The sequence below is a fragment of the Procambarus clarkii genome, chromosome 45 (genome assembly GCF_040958095.1).
Source record: "Procambarus clarkii isolate CNS0578487 chromosome 45, FALCON_Pclarkii_2.0, whole genome shotgun sequence".
Taxonomy (NCBI): Eukaryota; Metazoa; Arthropoda; class Malacostraca; order Decapoda; family Cambaridae; genus Procambarus; species Procambarus clarkii.
The window spans coordinates 28,275,000-28,295,052 of record NC_091194.1 but is presented as its reverse complement, the minus strand read 5'-3'; the positions used below and the strand labels follow the sequence as shown (position 1 = coordinate 28,295,052).

Sequence of the window (20,053 nt, the reverse complement as noted above, 5' to 3'; positions counted from 1 at the left end):
AGCCACCAGCAGCACCTACCACAGGTCGGTTTCCTTCACCCGTTCACACCCCCCAGCAGCACCTACCACAGGTCAGGTTCCTTCACCAGTTCACATACCCCAGCAACACCTACCACAGGTCAGGTTCCTTCACCCGTTCACACCCCCAGCAGCACCTACCACAGGTTCAGGTTCCTTCACCCGTTCACATCCACCAGCAACACCTACCACAGGTCAGGTTCCTTCACCCGTTCACACCCCCTAGCAGCACCTACCACAGGTCAGGTTCCTTCACCCGTTCACATCCACCAGCAGCACCTACCACAGGTCAGGGTTCCTTCACCCGTTCACACCCCCCAGCAGCACCTACCACAGGTCAGGTTCCTTCACTCGTTCACATCCCCCAGCAGCACCTACTACAGGTCAGGTTCCTTCACTCGTTCACATCCACCAGCAGCACCTACCACAGGTCAGGTTCCTTCACTCGTTCACATCCACCAGCAGCACCTACCACAGGTCAGGTTCCTTCACTCGTTCACATCCCCCAGCAGCACCTACTACAGGTCAGGTTCCTTCACTCGTTCACATCCACCAGCAGCACCTACCACAGGTCAGGTTCCTTCACTCGTTCACATCCACCAGCAGCACCTACCACAGGCCAGGTTCCTTCACCCGTTCACATCCCCCAGCAGCACCTACCACAGGTCAGGTTCCTTCACTCGTTCACATCCCCCAGCAGCACCTACCACAGGTCAGGTTCCTTCACCCGTTCACATCCACCAGCAGCACCTACCACAGGTCAGGTTCCTTCACTCGTTCACATCCCCCAGCAGCACCTACCACAGGTCAGGTTCCTTCACTCGTTCACATCCACCAGCAGCACCTACCACAGGTCAGGTTCCTTCACCCGTTCACATCCACCAGTATCACCTACCACAGGTCGGGTTCCTTCACCCGTTCACATCCACCAGCAGTACCTACCACAGGTCGGGTTCCTTCACTCGTTCACACCCACCAGCAGCACCTACCACAGGTCGGGATCCTTCACTCGTTCACAGCCACCAGCAGCACCTACCACAGGTCGGTTTCCTTCACCCGTTCACACTCCCCAGCAGCACCTACCACAGGTCAGGTTACTTCACCAGTTCACATACCCCTAGCAACACCTACCACAGGTCAGGTTCCTTCACCCGTTCACATCCCCCAGCAGCACCTACCACAGGTCAGGTTCCTTCACCTGTTCACATCCACCAGCAACACCTACCACAGGTCAGGTTCCTTCACCCGTTCACACCCCCTAGCAGCACCTACCACAGGTCAGGTTCCTTCACTCGTTCACATCCCCCAGCAGCACCTACCACAGGTCAGGTTCCTTCACCCGTTCACATCCCCCAGCAGCACCTACCACAGGTCAGGTTCCTTCACTCGTTCACATCCCCCAGCAGCACCTACCACAGGTCAGGTTCCTTCACCCGTTCACATCCACCAGCAGCACCTACCACAGGTCAGGTTCCTTCACTCGTTCACATCCCCCAGCAGCACCTACCACAGGTCAGGTTCCTTCACTCGTTCACATCCACCAGCAGCACCTACCACAGGTCAGGTTCCTTCACCCGTTCACATCCACCAGCAGCACCTACCACAGGTCAGGTTCCTTCACCCGTTCACATCCACCAGCAGCACCTACCACAGGTCAGGTTCCTTCACCTCGTTCACACCCCCAGCAGCACCTACCACAGGTCAGGTTCCTTCACCCGTTCACACCCCCCAGCAGCACCTACCACAGGTCAGGTTCCTTCACTCGTTCACATCCCCAGCAGCACCTACCACAGGTCAGGTTCCTTCACCCGTTCACATCCACCAGCAGCACCTACCACAGGTCAGGTTCCTTCACCGTTCACATCCCCCAGCAGCACCTACCACAGGTCAGGTTCCTTCACCCGTTCACACCCCCCAGCAGCACCTACCACAGGTCAGGTTCCTTCACCCGTTCACATCCACCAGCAGCACCTACCACAGGTCAGGTTCCTTCACCCGTTCACACCCCCTAGCAGCACCTACCACAGGTCAGGTTCCTTCACTCGTTCACATCCACCAGCAGCACCTACCACAGGCCAGGTTCCTTCACCCGTTCACATCCCCCAGCAGCACCTACCACAGGTCAGGTTCCTTCACTCGTTCACATCCCCCAGCAGCACCTACCACAGGTCAGGTTCCTTCACTCGTTCACATCCACCAGCAAGCACCTACCACAGGTCAGGTTCCTTCACTCGTTCACATCCCCCAGCAGCACCTACCACAGGTCAGGTTCCTTCACTCGTTCACATCCACCAGCAACACCTACCACAGGTCAGGTTCCTTCACTCCGTTCACATCCCCCCAGCAGCACCTACCACAGGTCAGGTTCCTTCACTCGTTCACATCCCCCAGCAGCACCTACCACAGGTCAGGTTCCTTCACTCGTTCACATCCCCCAGCAGCACCTACCACAGGTCAGGTTCCTTCACTCGTTCACATCCACCAGCAGCACCTACCACAGGCCAGGTTCCTTCACCCGTTCACATCCACCAGTATCCCCTACCACAGGTCGGGTTCCTTCACCCGTTCACATCCACCAGCAGTACCTACCACAGGATGGGTTCCTTCACTCGTTCACACCCACCAGCAGCACCTACCACAGGTCGGGATCCATCACTCGTTCACAGCCACCAGCAGCACCTACCACAGGTCGGTTTCCTTCACCCGTTCACACCCCCCAGCAGCACCTACCACAGGTCAGGTTCCTTCACCAGTTCACATACCCCTGCAACACCTACAACAGGTCAGGTTCCTTCACCCGTTCACACACCCCAACAGCACCTACCACAGGCTAGGTTCCTTCACCTGTTCACATCCACCAGCAACACCTATCACAGGTCGGGTTCCTTCACCCGTTCACACCCCCTAGCAGCACCTACCACAGGTCAGGTTCCTTCACCCGTTCACATCCACCAGCAGCACCTACCACAGGTCAGGTTCCTTCACCCGTTCACACCCCCCAGCAGCACCTACCACAGGTCAGGTTCCTTCACCCGTTCACACCCACCAGCAGCACCCACCACAGGTCAGGTTCCTTCACCCGTTCACATCCACCAGCAGCACCTACCACAGGTCGGGTTCGTTCACCCGTTCACACCCCCAGCAGCACCTACCACAGGTCAGGTTCCTTCACTCGTTCACATCCCCCAGCAGCACCTACCACAGGCCAGGTTCCTTCACTCGTTCACATCTCCCAGCAGCACCTACCACAGGTCAGGTTCCTTCACTCGTTCACATCCACCAGCAGCACCTACCACAGGCCAGGTTCCTTCACCCGTTCACATCCACCAGTATCCCCTACCACAGGCCGGGTTCCTTCACCCGTTCACATCCACCAGCAGTACTTACCACAGGGTGGGTTCCTTCACTCGTTCACACCCACCAGCAGCACCTACCACAGGTCGGGATCTATCACTCGTTCACAGCCACCAGCAGCACCTACCACAGGTCGGTTTCCTTCACCCGTTCACACCCCCCAGCAGCACCTACCACAGGTCAGGTTCCTTTACCAGTTCACATACCCCAGCAACACCTACAACAGGTCAGGTTCCTTCACCCGTTCACACACCCCAACAGCACCTACCACAGGTTAGGTTCCTTCACCTGTTCACATCCACCAGCAACACCTACCACAGGTCGGGTTCCTTCACCCGTTCACACCCCCTAGCAGCACCTACCACAGGTCAGGTTCCTTCACCCACTCACATCCCCCAGCAGCACCTACCACAGGTCAGGTTCCTTCACCCGTTCACACCCACCAGCAGCACCCACCTCAGGTCAGGTTCCTTCACCCGTTCACATCCACCAGCAGCACCTACCACAGGTCGGGTTCGTTCACCCGTTCACACCCCCCAGCAGCACCTACCACAGGTCAGGTTCCTTCACTCGTTCACATCCCCCAGCAGCACCTACCACAGGCCAGGTTCCTTCACTCGTTCAAATCTCCCAGCAGCACCTACCACAGGTCAGGTTCCTTCACTCGTTCACATCCCCCAGCAGCACCTACCACAGGCCAGGTTCCTTCACTCGTTCACATCCCCCAGCAGCACCTACTACAGGTCAGGTTCCTTCACTCGTTCACATCCACCAGCAGAACCGACCACAGGCCAGGTTCCTTCACCCGTTCACATCCCCCAGCAGCACCTATCACAGGTCAGGTTTCTTCAACTCGTTCACATCCACCAGCAGCACCTACCACAGGTCAGGTTCCTTCACTCGTTCACATCCACCAGCAGCACCTACCACAGGCCAGGTTCCTTCACCCATTCACATCCCCCAGGAGCACCTACCACAGGTCACATTCCTTCACCCGTTCACATCCCCCAGGAGCACCTACCACAGGTCAGGTTCCTTCACTCGTTCACATCCATTAGCAGCACCTATCACAGGCCAGGTTCCTTCACTCGTTCACATCCCCAAGCAGCACCTACTACCGGTCAGGTTCCTTCACTCGTTCACATCCACCAGCAGCACCTACCACAGGTCAGGTTCCTTCACTCGTTCAAATCCCCCAGCAGCACCTACTACCGGACAGGTTCCTTCACTCGTTTACATCCACCAGCAGCACCTACCACAGGCCAGGTTCCTTCACAAGTTCACATCCACCAGCATCCCCTACCACAGGTCGGGTTCCTTCACCCGTTCACATCCACCAGCAGTACCAACCACAGGTCGGGTTCCTACACTCGTTCACACCCACCAGCAGCACCTACCACAGGTCGGGAACCATCACTCGTTCACACCCACCAGCAACACCAACCACAGGTCGGTTTCCTTCACCCATTCACACCCCCCAGCAGCATCTACCACAGGTCAGGTTCCTTCACCAGTTCACATACCCTAGCAACACCTACCACAGGTCAGGTTCCTTCAGCCGTTCACATCCACCAGCAGCACCTACCACAGGTCAGGTTCCTCCACTGTTCACATCCCCCAGCAACACATACAACAGGTCAGGTTCCTTCACCCGTTCACACCCCCCAGCAGCACCTAATCACAGGTCAGGTTACTTCAACTCGTTCACATCCACCAGCAGCACCTACTACAGGTCAGGTTCCTTCACTCGTTCACATCCACCAGCAGCACCTACCACAGGCCAGGTTCCTTCACCCGTTCACATCCTCCAGGAGCACCTACCACAGGTCACGTTCCTTCACCCGTTCACATCTCCCAGGAGCACCTACCACAGGTCAGGTTCCTTCACTCGTTCACACCCACCAGCAGCACCTACCACAGGTCGGGATCCATAACTCGTTCACACCCCCCAGCAATACCTACCACAGGTCAGGTTCCTTCACCCGTTCACATCCACCAGTAGCACCTACCACAGGTCAGGTCCCTTCACCGTTCACATCCCCCAGCAACACCTACAACAGGTCAGGTTCCTTCACCCGTTCACACCCCCCAGCAGCACCTACCACAGGTCAGGTTATTTCACCTGTTCACATCCACCAGCAACACCTACCACAGGTCGGGTTCCTTCACCCGTTCACACCCCCTAGCAGCACCTACCACAGGTCAGGTTCCTTCACTCGTTCACATCCATTAGCAGCACCTATCATAGGCCAGGTTCCTTCACTCGTTCACATCCCCCAGCAGCACCTACCAGAGGTCAGGTTCCTTCACCCGTTCACATCCACCAGCAACACCTACCACAGGTCAGGTTCCTTCACTCGTTCACATCCCCCAGCAGCACCTACCACAGGTCAGCCCAGCAAACACAAATCATCTACACAACGTTCGCCTATCTCTTGCCATAGGTGTGGGAATGATTTGCATTGAGAATGGTGCAGGAGAGCCTTTGAGAAACTTTTACTCAAAAAATCCAAACACAAAGGTTTAATTATAAATTGTTTTTCTACAATTATTTTCTTCCAAATGTAAAACAAATAGTTTTTACATGTTTAAATATAAAATTTATGGTGTTTTTTTGTAAAATTCATTAATAAATTGTGAATGATATATATTGGCTGAGTGAAACCTTTATAATCCATTTAGTTATAATTTGAACAGAAAAAAGTATTTTTCCAAATTTTCTAAAAATTGCTCTTTTTAACACAATTTGACTCCTTATACATTCCACTAAACACTATATCATGTTTAAATATATAATTTATGTATTATTCTCTAAAATAATTTATATAAATTATATAAGTTGCTGGAAAGTGGTGTTAAGGATTTTGAAAACATTTTGTTGTGTTAATATGTTCTTATTAACTATGTCTCAAGTTCACAGTTTATCAAACAAGAATATTAACATTCGTCAACTCTTAAAATCTTATATGTTATCTTGCTGGTGCAAAAAAGGGTGAATCTTTAGGAACAGCTATAGTATCTATATATCACAAATGGTGTTTTCCCTAACTCAAACAATGTAGGGTTTATTATTCTACACATATTTCTAATGACTCTTAGATGTTTACATTCTCTGAAGTATAATTGTGAAGGCTGTGTCCATCACTCTCAACACAGATTCTTAAACTCGTCTCTGCAGGTTCAACTATATAATTAGTTTCCATTTTGAATTTCCATGGACATTTGTATCCAAAATGAAACCAATGTGGTTTCCTTCAGCGCCTTCAGCCAGCACATTTGCTCATTCATTTCCACAGATTCCAACAAGGTAGGGGATTTACAGAAATTTGTATATTCATATTGTTATATATTAAAAATATGAATGCAGTTCAATATGATAAGACAAATACATGAGTTTATGATAAATTCGTTTTCTGTGATATACCATTGATATGCTCTTTTTTTCTTTAAACGGCAGACTAAACTAAAGTGCTCACATCAACAGATTTGATGTATAAATGGTCAACGCTCAACAGAGTTAGTATAAATGTATTAGTATAAATCTTACTTGTCTCATTGTTAATTCACATTCAATGTCAACTTGTGGTTTTGATGTGGCACGTTTGGCCAAGACACCCCACCCCATTATGCACCCCATACCCATCTTGTGGGCGGTTGTGGAAAGGGTTACAGAGGCACATAATGGGCTCAGGGACTGAACCCCACAATTCATTTAGCTAAGCAAGTTACAATCTTGATGAGCTAGTTACAAAATTCAATATAAGTCATCACATCAACAATGGGTTCGAGATCGACCTCAAGTACAGGTTCTAAATTAAGCAACTGACATATGTGGAGAGCTAGTATCAAAATTTATATGTTTGTCCTGCACACCGTCCCCCATCCAGTGGGCAGCGGTGGATAGGTTACAATCACTTAGTTGTTATCTACAGTTAGCAAACTGGGGATATTTGGCTAAAATTTCTGGTAGCAGATCATTTTGAATGAAATATTGACACATCGCTGGAACATTGGTTATAGAATTGTCTCTAAATTCATGTATCTTTTCGCACTCCATCACATAGTGACGGAGGGTGTGCGAATAATTTTGTTGACACAGTTTACATTTGGTCAGGTCTACATCAGCAGATAATGAGAATTCCCAGAGATACTTGTAACCGAGTCTAAGCCGAGCAGTAGTAACATCTAGAAGTCTGCTGATTTTATTGGATGATCCATAGATGTGTGGCTCCTCTTGTATGATATGTATGATAGATGGAATTACTAGTTCCAGTTTCTAGGCAGGCGATGAGTACTCACAATAACCTTAATTAAGCGTCAAAACAAAAATGTGTATACTCTTTTTACTCTCCTGACCTTAGTTCTCGAGCTATGTATTTCATTTTGGTACCAACGTGTTCGCAATAACATTCTCTAGAAGAAAATCAGCAAAAACGGTCACCAAAAGTTATATGAATACCAGCACCCAATAAATACCTACGTAGATGACTCGCCGTGTGTGTGTTTGATGGTGGTCAAACGATGTTTGATGTGTTTGATCAGGTGATGTCCTGATCCGCATAATTAATAATAAGTATAATAATAATATAATATAAGTATAATAATAGTATAATAAGAGCAAAGCGTTCCTATTACGAGAATAGATTCAAAGAAGCAAAAGGCAACATAAAAAGCACATGGAGAGCCATCTCTACCATCCTAGGAGCTAAACAACATTCACATAATAAGATAAAAATCTCCAAGGATGGTTATACACCTGCAACAGATCTTGAAACAGCAACTGAATTTAATAGCTTCTTTTCATCGTTTGGTGCTCACCTTGCCCGAAAAATCCCAGAGACTCAGACATATGTTACCACATATCTTTCACGCAGCTATCCAAACTCTCTTCTCCTCTCTCCGGTCAGCCCTACAGATGTTGTGTCCATCATTCACTCGCTAAAAACCAAAGCTGGGAACATTAGTGAAATACCATCGATGGTACACAGGCGTGCCACCCATGCCCTTGCACCATCCATAGCACTGCTGTTCAACAAATCCCTAGAGTGTCATACCTTCCCTGATATCCTTAAAAAAGCAAGAGTAACGCCAGTTCATAAAGGAGGTAACACGGCAGACATAAATAATTTCAGACCCATATCGAATCTACCTATATTATCAAAATTATTTTTTTTTTTTTTACAAACAGCTCTACTCCAATCTTGTAAAATTCAATATACTAAGTCCCTGTCAGTTTGGCTTCCGCTCCCAAAAGAGTACCAATGATGCTATTGTTAGTCTGCTTGACTTAATCTTCTCAGCCCTTGACAAAAGTGAGTTTCCAATTGAACTCTTCATCGGCCTGAGAAAGGCCTTTGATACTGTTAACCATAACTACCTCTTACTTAAATTCCACCATTATGGAATCCGTGGCCTTGCCCTAAACTATATCCGATCCTATCTTAGTAACAGACACCAATATGAAGCCATCAATGATATAACCTCTCCCACTCTACCACTTAATTACCGTAAAGGTGCCACAGAGCAGCATCCTAGGACCCTCCTGTTTCTTATATACATCAATGATCTCCCTAATGTCTCTAACATACTTAAACCTATATTGTTGGCTGATGATACTACTCATCTACTCTGACCCCAACCCACTCCTGTTAAATAATGTTGTAAACAATTAATTAAAAAAAGTCTACTTGTGGATGTCAACCAACAAACCTCACACAAAACATAGAAAAGACCTACTATATCTTATTTGGAAACAAATCAACAAATGCAATTCAGCTTCAGATAGATAATGTAAACATTAGCAATAAAAATGATGGAAAGTTTCTTAGCCTATACTTAGACAAGAGACTCAACTTCCGCACCCATATACAACACATAACTAAAAAGGTTTCTAAAACAGTTGGTATACTGTTTAAGATCAGATATTATGTACCCTACTCTGCTCTCCTCTCACTCTATTATGCACTTATCTATCCCTATCATTCTTATGGCGTTTGTGCTTGGGGTTCAACCTCTGCAAACTACCTCAAGCCCATCATCATCCAGTAAAAATCTGCTATCAGGACAATAAATAACTCTACCTTCAGACAACACACAGCTCCCTTGTTCAAATCCTTAAACATGCTAAACAAATTCACTCCATACATTCTCCTGTGTAAATTACGTTTATAAAGCCCTTTTTCTAACTGCAAACCCTGTTCTGAAACTCTTCCTGGACAGATGTAATAGAACACATGGCCACGTCCCCACCAGACATAAATATCTCTTTGATATCCCCAGAGTCAAACTTAATCTATGTAAACACTCTATGTAAATAAAGGGACCTAGTCTATGGAACTCACTCCCTTATAATGATTTGAAAAGCTGTCCAACTTCTGCCATATTCAAAAATAAAACCAAAAAGTACCTGTAGTACTTTTTAAGTACGAGGGAGTAATGCGCAAAGCGTCCCTCACCTGTGACGTCACAGCGTCACCTGACGCCATATCAACACATCGGCCATTTTGTCGTCAGTTCAGTCATGGCGAGGACTAACCCTTCATGCAAACTGCACCTACTATCAAGAAGAAGAAGATTTTGTGTTCCACCGATAGTATTATCGTAAGTAAGCACTTATATTTTATATTTTATTAAATTAATTGATTCTATTTTTCTGTAATAAAGGTCCAAAGGGTTGTTAAGGAACAAGGGTGTAGCGATACCGACGCTCAGTGCGCTCAACTCACACCAAAGTATCACCTGTGTAGCTTCTGTAATTAGTGTTAATTAGTTATGCTATAAGATAATGAAGCGAGTATAAGATTAACTCGCTACAAGGGTACTGTGTTGGGAGGTGAGGGCTGTTACTGGTGTCTGTGGGGATGTGAGGACTTGTACCAACCACTATCACCACCAGTACCTTGTCTTGCATCCTGCTTAGTATTCCTATTGAGATATGAAGTATTATTGCATTCATATAATTATTCATTCATTGTCATTACTATTTTTATGGGCTATGTTCTGTTACCCTAATGCTTTTTACCCCTGGGCATGTCCATTTACTCTCCAGCCCTTCACAAGCCACTGCTGCACCCCCTCCATGCCCATACTTACTGTGCTTATTCTTACAGGACTGCACTGCATTATGTGGTGCTCACTGCCTGGACACCTTGATACATGCATTATAGGGTTCTGGTAGTTGTTCTACTCACCAAGCCCTTCCAAGGCCAGGCTTGACATGTGAGAGCTTGGTCCAACAGGCTGTTGCTTGGACAGGCCCCTCAGGCCCACATATCCACCACAGCCTTGTTTGTCCGGCACTTCAAAATCAAATGTTTATTTACGTAAGGTACATACATATTTTTAGGTAAGGTACTCTTTATTTGGGTAAATTTATCTTCGTAGTATTTAGCTTTGGCTCGTCTAATTATCTTGGATAGCAATAACGAGTAATTCTTTGAGAATTCTTTGGAGACAATTCCTAACCTATACTTCTCCCAACCTATACTTCTTCTCAAGGTCATCTTCACTTCTTGAAGATGTTCAGGTTTTCTCTTGAAGATGTCGACGGTTGTTCCAGCAATACTGTATTTCTTTTATTGCTGAAAACCTGTTTTCAGCCATAAAAAAATAATCCTGAATCCAGAAAAAAATCCCTTTTGTATCGTCTGGAAATTTTCAAATATTGCTGATCAAACCTGAGTCTAAATTATTTGTATATATTATGAATTACAGAGGTCCCAGGACAGGGTTTTTAGGCACTCCACTTACATTTTCCCACTCTGACTTAACCCCCATTTATACAAACTCAGTCTTATCTTTTAGCTAATAATTTATTGTACACACCATACTCAGCCTGTGTAGGGTAGTTTATTGTGCATGTGTAGTATATATATTTGTGTAGTATATTTGGTATATTTAATGCCTCTAACCTCTCCTCATAGTTCTTGTCCTTCAGTTCTGGGAGCCACTTAGTAGCATGTCTTTGCACCTTTTCCAGTTTGTTTATGTGCTTCTTAAGATATGGGCACCATACAACCGCTGCATATTCCAACTTTGGTCTAACAAAAGTCGTGAACAATTTCTTGAGTATTTCGCCATCCATGCATTTAAAAGCTCTGAATATTATCCTTTACCTGCAATTGGTTGTTGCTGTATTTATAGAATATGATTTGTTCTACTTTACATTTGTTTGTTCCTTTTTTTCAAAATTTCTTTCTGCCTCTCTCCTCACTGCCGTGTAGTTGTTTCTCTTTGTATTACTGGTATGTTTGGGGGTTTGGCCTCTTCGTATATTGATTCCATTTTTGTGTCTTTTGGTCTCTGTCCGTCTTGAAATTTCAGTTGAACAAATCCTGTTTCCTAGTTCTGCATCTTTGTTTTGGTATAAATGTTTTTGTTCCTTTATCATATATTTCACAAAATTGACATACTGTGCATTAATTCATCTCAATTACTTCCTTTCCTAACAGCAAGCCTTTCCAGTAAAATTCTTTGAATTCTTTTCTGACTTCTGGCCTAATGTTTGTTTTATCCTAGTGTGTATGATGCCTAGCGTGTGTCTGGTGCCTGTTGTGTTAAACCGAAGATAAATGCATAAGTATAGGTCAGTAATTTCTCCAGCTTTGAAAGGGGCTTTCATTATGCAGCAGTATTCCACTCTAGAGAGCACTAGCGTCTTGAAAACTATCATCATCGGTATAGCATCTCTAGTGTGAAAAGTTCTTGTTATCTATCCTGTCATTTTTCTTGCAGTTGTGACGGCTACTTTATTGTGTTCTTTAAATGTAAGGCCTTCTGACATCAGTACACCCAAATCCTTTACGTTGCTTTTCCGTTCAATGTTATGATTTGACTGAGTTTTGTAAGTGGTTTCCGTTTTTATATTTTTTATTTTTTCCGTAGCGCATGAGCTGAAACTTATGTTCGTTAATCACCATGTTATTTTCTGTAGCCCATAGAAAGACCTGATTTACATCTGATTGGAGGTTTGCCGTGTCCTCTATGTTGCCTACTCTCGTGAAGATTCTAGTGTCATCTGCAAAGGATGATCAAGTACTATAGGTTGTGTCCTTGTCTATGTCCGATATGAGGATGAGAAAAAGTATTGGAGCAAGCACAGTACGCTTGGGGACTGAGCTCTTTACGGTTGATGGTCCAGATTTTATTTTGTTGACTACTACACATTGGGTTCTATTAGTCAGGAAGTTGTATATCCATCTGCCTATTTTTCCGGTAATTCCTTTTGAACGCATTTTATGTGCAATAACACAATGGTCACATTTGTCAAAGGCTTTTTTTTGTCAAAGCGTTTTGTTTGTCTTCCATGGCATCTAGTGCCATGTCAGAGTGGTCCAGCAACTGTGATAGGCAAGAGCGCCCTGTTCTGAAACCATGTTGTCTGGGGTTATGGAGATGCTGTGATTCCATGTATTTTGTGATCTTACTTCTTAGCATTCTCTCAAAGATTTTTATGATGTGCGATGTTAGTGCTATCGGTCTGTAGTTTTTTGCCTCTGCCTTATTTCCTCCTTTATGGGGCGGTGCTATCTCTGCGGTTTTTAGTATGTCAGGGACAATGCCAGTATCTTGGCTTTGTCTCCAAAGAATGTGAAGGGCCTGCGATAACGTTTTTTACAGTTCTTGATGAATATAGAGTTCCAAGAGTCAGGGCCTGGTGCAGAGTGCATAGGCATACTGTCTATGGCTTCTTCAAAATCCAGTGGGGATAGGATCACATCTGATTTATGATTTGATGTTGGTATCATATCCATGAAAAATTCATTTGGGTTATCAATCAGATGGATGGAGAGCTACACTCGTGGTGTCCCATTTTCCCAGCACTCTTTGTCATATAATGCTTTGAAACTTTTGACGGATTTGGCCTCCACCACCTTCTCACCTAACATGTTCCAACCGTTTACCATTCTGTTTGCAAAAGTGAATTGTCTTACATTTCTTCGGCATCTTTGTTTAGTTCGTTTAAATCTATAACCTCTTGTTCTTGAAATTCCAGGTCTCGGGAAATCTTCCCTATCAAGTTTATCAATTCCTGTTACTGTTTTGTACGTAGTGATCATATCTCCTCTTTTCCTTCTGTCTTCTAGTTTGGAATATTTAATGCCTCTAATGTCTCCTCATAAATCCTGCCCTTCAGTTTTGGCATGAATGTTTGTGTGCCTTCATCGTATATTTTGCAAAATATGGAATACATCTCATTTACTTTACTTTAAGAATATGGTTCGATCAATTAAAAACCCTCTTGTTCAAATTGCAAAGAGACTGAAAGAGATGCAGCATGCTCAATGGATTATATATTAGTGATTATTATTAGGATTATATATTAGTGAATCATATTAGTAATTCAATTATTATGGTCATAAATTCACTTAAAAATGTAAATTTTAAGTTAAAAAATTTTAACCAAAAAACTTGATATTTTTCATATTTGGAACCATTCCATAATCCCAAGCATAAATGATTATATTTCTATCACTTGCTCTTAAGATTGTTTCATTTAATAGAGGTTGGGCATAATTGTTCTCTGCTGCTAATAGAACTGACTGACTTAGCTATAGGAAAATGTAAAATTAATTGGTTTATCCATTACAGTATTTTGCAGTTTATTTCATGATCCTGTGCTTAATACTTGCATAAATAGTAGATTACAAAATGCATTTTTATATCATTAGTATTGAATAATAATAATGCAAATAATTGACTTATAAATGATGTACAATTAATTGGTAGGTGATATTATATTATTAATATTTTTTCATTCTTGCAAAGCCTTAACAAAGCCATTAACATGTTAATATAAACTTGATCACCTTCCACTTATTTTCTCATGTGCTACCTACATGTACAAAACCTTATTCCTAAATGCATATTTTGTTCTGAAGCTTGTCCTTTATATGTTGTGTATCACCATCTCTGGAGAGTTTTATCTGATTGATGTATAAATTACTTTTAATTTTACAGAATATTATTGTTATACTGAATTTATTATTATATAAATAACTTAATTTTACAGAATCATCTATCAACGCACATCCACAAGTTGAGGAGGAGGATGTGACCTTCCAGATGTCTGAAGTACTGAAACAGGCACCAAACAGGCCTGGTGGATCTAGGTACAAGGTAAAATAATTTAATTTTTTTTTTTTTTTTTTTTTTACTAATTGTCCGATATATATATATATATATATATATATATATATATATATATATATATATATATATATATATATATATATATATATATATATATATATATATATATATATAATGTGTCGTACCTAGTAGCCAGAACGCACATCTCAGCCTACTATGCAAGGCCCGATTTGCCTAATAAGCCAAGTTTTCTTGAATTAATGTTTTTTCGACTACCTAACCTAACATTTTCAGCTACCTAACCTATCCTATAAAGATAGGTTAGGTTCGGTCATATATCTCTATTAATTTTAACTCCAATAAAAAAAGAATTGACCTCATACATAATGAAATGGATAGCTTTATCATTTCATAAGAAAAAAAATAGAGAAAATATATTAATTCATGAAAACTTGGCTTATTAGGCAAATCGGGCCTTGCATAGTAGGCTGAAAAGTGCGTTCTGGCGACTAGGTACGACATATATATATATATATATATATATATATATATATATATATATATATATATATATATATATATATATATATATATATATATATATATATATATATATATATGTCGTACCTAGTAGCCAGAACGCACTTCTCAGCCTACTATGCAAGGCCCGATTTGCCTAATAAGCCAAGTTTTCATGAATTAATTGTTTTTCGACTACCTAACCTACCTAACCTAACCTAACCTAACTTTTTCGGCTACCTAACCAAACCTAACCTAAAAAGATAGGTTAGGTTAGGTTAGGTAGGGTTGGTTAGGTTCGGTCATATATCTACGTTAATTTTAACTCCAATAAAAAAAAATTGACCTCATACATAATGAAATGGGTTGATTTATCATTTCATAAGAAAAAAATTAGTGAAAATATATTAATTCAGGAAAACTTGGCTTATTAGGCAAATCGGGCCTTGAATAGTAGGCCAAAAAGTGAGTTCTGGCTACTAGGTACGACATATATATATATATATATATATATATATATATATATATATATATATATATATATATATATATATATAATATCTCTATCACATCTATATCACTTTGTGCTTTAGCCCTGGTGGAGCTTGGTCCACCAGGCTGTTGTTTGGAGTGGCCCGCAGATCCACATACAGTCTGCATATGATATACAGTCTGTTGATCAATTAAACTACAGTAGTTAGTTTTTATCATCCGAATGCACCAATATGTGTTCATTCTTCCCAGATGAAGGAACTAGGTAATATTCATCATCTGAATGCACCATCTGATGCTTTAACACACTCATGATACACGAGAGGTTTAAAAAACTTTTAAAACTTTTAAAACTTTTTGACCTATGTATTTAAAAGCAATTCTAAAGTTAAAAAGTGTAGCATAGGCCCCTCGCAGAATGTTCTTAATATGATCCTCAGGTTATAGTTTTCTATCTAAAACCACCCCTAGATCTCTTTCTTGATCAGAATTCTTTATAGATCTCAGTGGCTCGATCATAGAAACTGCTCTAAATCCTTGTTGGCCTGGATTGTGGAGGTCATTGGTCTCTATAAAACTAGTAATCTGACTCCTGATCACTCTCAAATAATTTTATTATGTGGGATGTTAGTGCAACTGGTCTATAATTCTTTGCCAATGCTTGTGTTGTGTTGTGTTGTTTTGGTAGTGATGTGCAATGTGTTGTTTTGGTAGTGATTCGTCCAGTTCTGGTAGTAGTGCGGTTGTTGTGTAGTGTAGTACTTGTGTGCTTGTTAATGACTTGTATTCCAGTCTTGTGGGTATCTCCTTTCCCCTACGGGCCAACTGCTTTGTTCTTACCTAGCATTTTGCTTTGTTTGGGTATGAATGTTTGTGTGCCGTATATTTTGCAAAATTTGCCATATATCTCATTATTTACTCCTCTGCCTAGCAACAAGTCTGTCTAATTATACTCATTAACTGTTTTTCAAAGTTCCCCATAGTGTCCTTTATTGAAATCGAGTTCATGAACCGTTTCAATGTTCTTATTTTCTTCTAGATTATATCTTAAAGTATATTTAAATGTTATTGTTATTAAATGTTATTGTGACATTGCATTGCAATTGAGCTATGTTGTTTACCATACCGTTCATTTCGTGAGTATAAGTATAGATGCCACACTTGTGACAGGTAAAACCATGCCTTTTTTGAAAAACAGCACCGTCTGTTGCACGTAAGAGCAACCCACACTATATTATGTTGCGATATTATTTCAATATTTCCGATTGTATTGATAATTTGAATTTTCATAGATTTCAATTTATTTTCATTTCGATTTAATAATTTTGTGTGACATTGCATTGAAATTGAGCTGTGTTGTTTACCATACTGTTCATTTCATGAGTATAGTTTATTTTTTTATTTTTTTCATTTCATTTTTTTAGCTGTTCTTATTTTTCAGTGATGGGAATATCAGATCATTTGATGTTCCCAATTTTCTGATGGAAGCATCAGACCATTATAGAATGCATCGGATGAGGTAGTTTGGAATGGTGGGGAGGACGAGAGGGGGGTATGGTGGGGAAGACGAGGGGACAGAGGAGAGGGTAATGGTGGGGAGGACGAGGGGACTGGGGAGTTGGGGATGGTGGGGACAGGGGAATGCTGGGGAGGACAAAGGGACAGGTGAATGGGAGATGGTGGGGGAGGAAGAAGGACAGGGGAGGGGAAAATGGTAAGGAGGACGATGGGACAGGGAAGTGGGAATAGTGGGGATGATGTGGGGACAGGGAAGTGGGAAGGACGAGAGGACTGTGGAATGGGGAATAGCAAAGTGAATTATAATTATATATATTAATTAATTCTTATAAATTTCCAGAAGCCTGTATCAACACCCACACTAATGCAACTGAAAGAGATGTTGAGACAAGTATTGCTGATATGTTGAAGAACGCCCCAAACAAACTCGGTGGAAACAGATACAAGGTAAAGTTTGCCAATTTGCTGTAGTCTAATTCAATTTCTTTTTAGTAATCTTCGAGAACATTTATGCTATGAATAAGATAAAATAATGTAACTGATTTTGATTTATTTACTATTTATTATTTATTTACCGTTATTAGTATAATAGATCTCGTAATAATTTTGCAAAAATAATGGCATTTACTATTTTAAAAAGCTCGGGTGCAGGGGGGGGGGTTATGTAAAAGCCTGGTTTGTGCCTCGGAGAGGCTATGGGATCCAGTAAGATCGTCCTTCCTTTCCTCCCTAGAATCTGGATGTAGCAGGTGCTCAATTGTCAAAAGTGAAAAATTGGTTTTGTCTTCCGAATGCACCATTTCTGTAAATTTGCTAATAATCTTTTAAAAATAGTAAATGCCATTATTTTTGCAAAATTATTACGAGATCTATTATACTAATAACGGTTTGATAAAATACAGTAGACTGCCTACTGGATAATAGTTCCAGTCCACCTGTAGACAGGGATCTCACATCAGCTTGTATATTATACAAGGATAAGATTTGATTTACTTTTGTATTTATATGCATATATGCATTTATATGCATTATTCTCTAGAATAATAGATCTCGTAATAATTTTGCAAAAATAGTGGCATTTACTATTTTAAAAAGCTCGGGTGCAGGGGGGGGGGGTTTGTGTAAAAGCCTGGTTTGTGCCTGGGAGAGGCTATGGGATCCAGTAAGATCGTCCTTCCTTTCCTCCCTAGAATCTGGATGTAGCAGGTGCTCAATTGTCAAAAGTGAAAAATTGGTTTTGTCTTCCGAATGCACCATTTCTGTAAATTTGCTAATAATCTTTTAAAAATAGTAAATGCCATTATTTTTGCAAAATTATTACGAGATCTATTATACTAATAACGGTTTGATAAAATACAGTAGACTGCCTACTGGATAATAGTTCCAGTCCACCTGTAGACAGGGATCTCACATCAGCTTGTATATTATACAAGGATAAGATTTGATTTACTTTTGTATTTATATGCATATATGCATTTATATGCATTATTCTCTAGAATAATAGATCTCGTAATAATTTTGCAAAAATAGTGGCATTTACTATTTTAAAAAGCTCGGGTGCAGGGGGGGGGGGTTTGTGTAAAAGCCTGGTTTGTGCCTCGGAGAGGCTATGGGATCCAGTAAGATCGTCCTTCCTTTCCTCCCTAGAATCTGGATGTAGCAGGTGCTCAATTGTCAAAAGTGAAAAATTGGTTTTGTCTTCCGAATGCACCATTTCTGTAAATTTGCTAATAATCTTTTAAAAATAGTAAATGCCATTATTTTAGCCTGAGTATGGTAAGTGTTGCTGAATTTTTTTAGCCTTGTACATATGTCTTTTGATTAGTTTTTTTGCAGATGAAGGAAGGTGGGGTGGCACATAATTGATTGTTCAGTGTTATGTTTAAGGTACAAATAAAACAAAAGCAAAAGTTACTCAAATTCGTTGATTTTTGTAATAGTTAAGAAGGAAAATATTTTAATGCTATTTATTTAATACAGTTGGAAATTAGAAAATCTAATGTTGAGATTGAAAGATATATATTATTCTCTATTACCTTACAGCTTATGCATTATTTTAACAGGTCCAGACGCTGTCTCAAATGGGCGGTGCAAGCTGTGGAGACACAGTGAGACGAATGATGAGGATAGGGACCTATGGGGTCTGGTCTCAGTATTCACTCGTTGGGCGCAAGAGGAAACGTGTCTTCAAAACCTTGGATATTTGTAATGTAATAATAAGTACGTAAATTTGACATTTTTTTGGATTATATATATGTCTGCATGTATTATGTATTATACTTGCATGCTTGTTAATGACTTGTATTCTAGTCTTGTGGGTATCTCCTTTCTCCTACGGGCCAAATGCTTTGTTCTTACCTAGCATTTTGCTTTGTTTGGGTATGAATGTTTGTGTACCTTCATTGTATATTTTGCAAAATTTGCCATATATCTCATTACTCCTCTGCCTAGCAACAAGTCTGTCTAATTATACTCAATAACTATTTTTCAAAGTTCCCCATAGTGTCCTTTATTGAAATAGAGTTCATGAACCGTTTCAATATCCTTATTTTCTTCTAGATTATATCTTAAAGTATATTTAAATGTTATTGTGACATTGCATTGCAATTGAGCTGCGTTGTTAACCATTCTGTTCATTTCATGAGTATATTTTATTTTCTATTTTTTCATATCATTTTTTTTATCTGTTTTTATTTTTCAGTGATGGGAATATCAGATCATTTGATGTTCCCATCAGAAAATTGGGAAAGTCAGATCTTTTGATGTTCCCAATTTTCAGATGGAAGCATCAGACCATCATGGAATGCATGGGATGAGGTAGTTTAGAATGGTGGGGAGGACGACAGGGGGGATGGTGGGGAAGACGAGGGAACAGAGGAGAGGGTAATGGTGGGGAGGACGAGGGGACAGGGGAATGGAGAATGCTGGGGAGGACAAAGGGGACGAGGGGACGGAGGAAGACTGGAGAACAGGGGAACACCTAAATAAAAGCCAACAATGTTATTACTCTGTGGCTTCTTGTCTCCTGACAAAAAGAATTATAATTATATATATTAATTAA

At 41.8% G+C, this 20,053-nt stretch overlaps 1 protein-coding gene across 2 annotated transcripts in view; it reads left to right on the top strand.

Moving 5' to 3' along the window:
- Window positions 1–9,881: 9,881 nt before the first annotated feature.
- The window catches only part of LOC138350366 (uncharacterized), a 10,916-nt gene continuing 744 nt past the window's right edge, over window positions 9,882–20,053 (top strand). Inside the window, exons 1-4 of one of the 2 annotated variants that reach the window (XM_069300991.1) lie at window positions 9,882–9,972; window positions 14,384–14,490; window positions 17,333–17,439; window positions 19,056–19,212. In XM_069300991.1, coding sequence (XP_069157092.1) covers window positions 17,395–17,439; window positions 19,056–19,212 — 202 coding nt within the window. In that variant the 5' untranslated portion in view covers window positions 9,882–9,972; window positions 14,384–14,490; window positions 17,333–17,394. Of the gene's footprint in view, window positions 9,973–10,571; window positions 10,700–14,383; window positions 14,491–17,332; window positions 17,440–19,055; window positions 19,213–20,053 lie in introns of those variants that run through there. The other variant, XM_069300990.1, reaches the window with a different exon arrangement.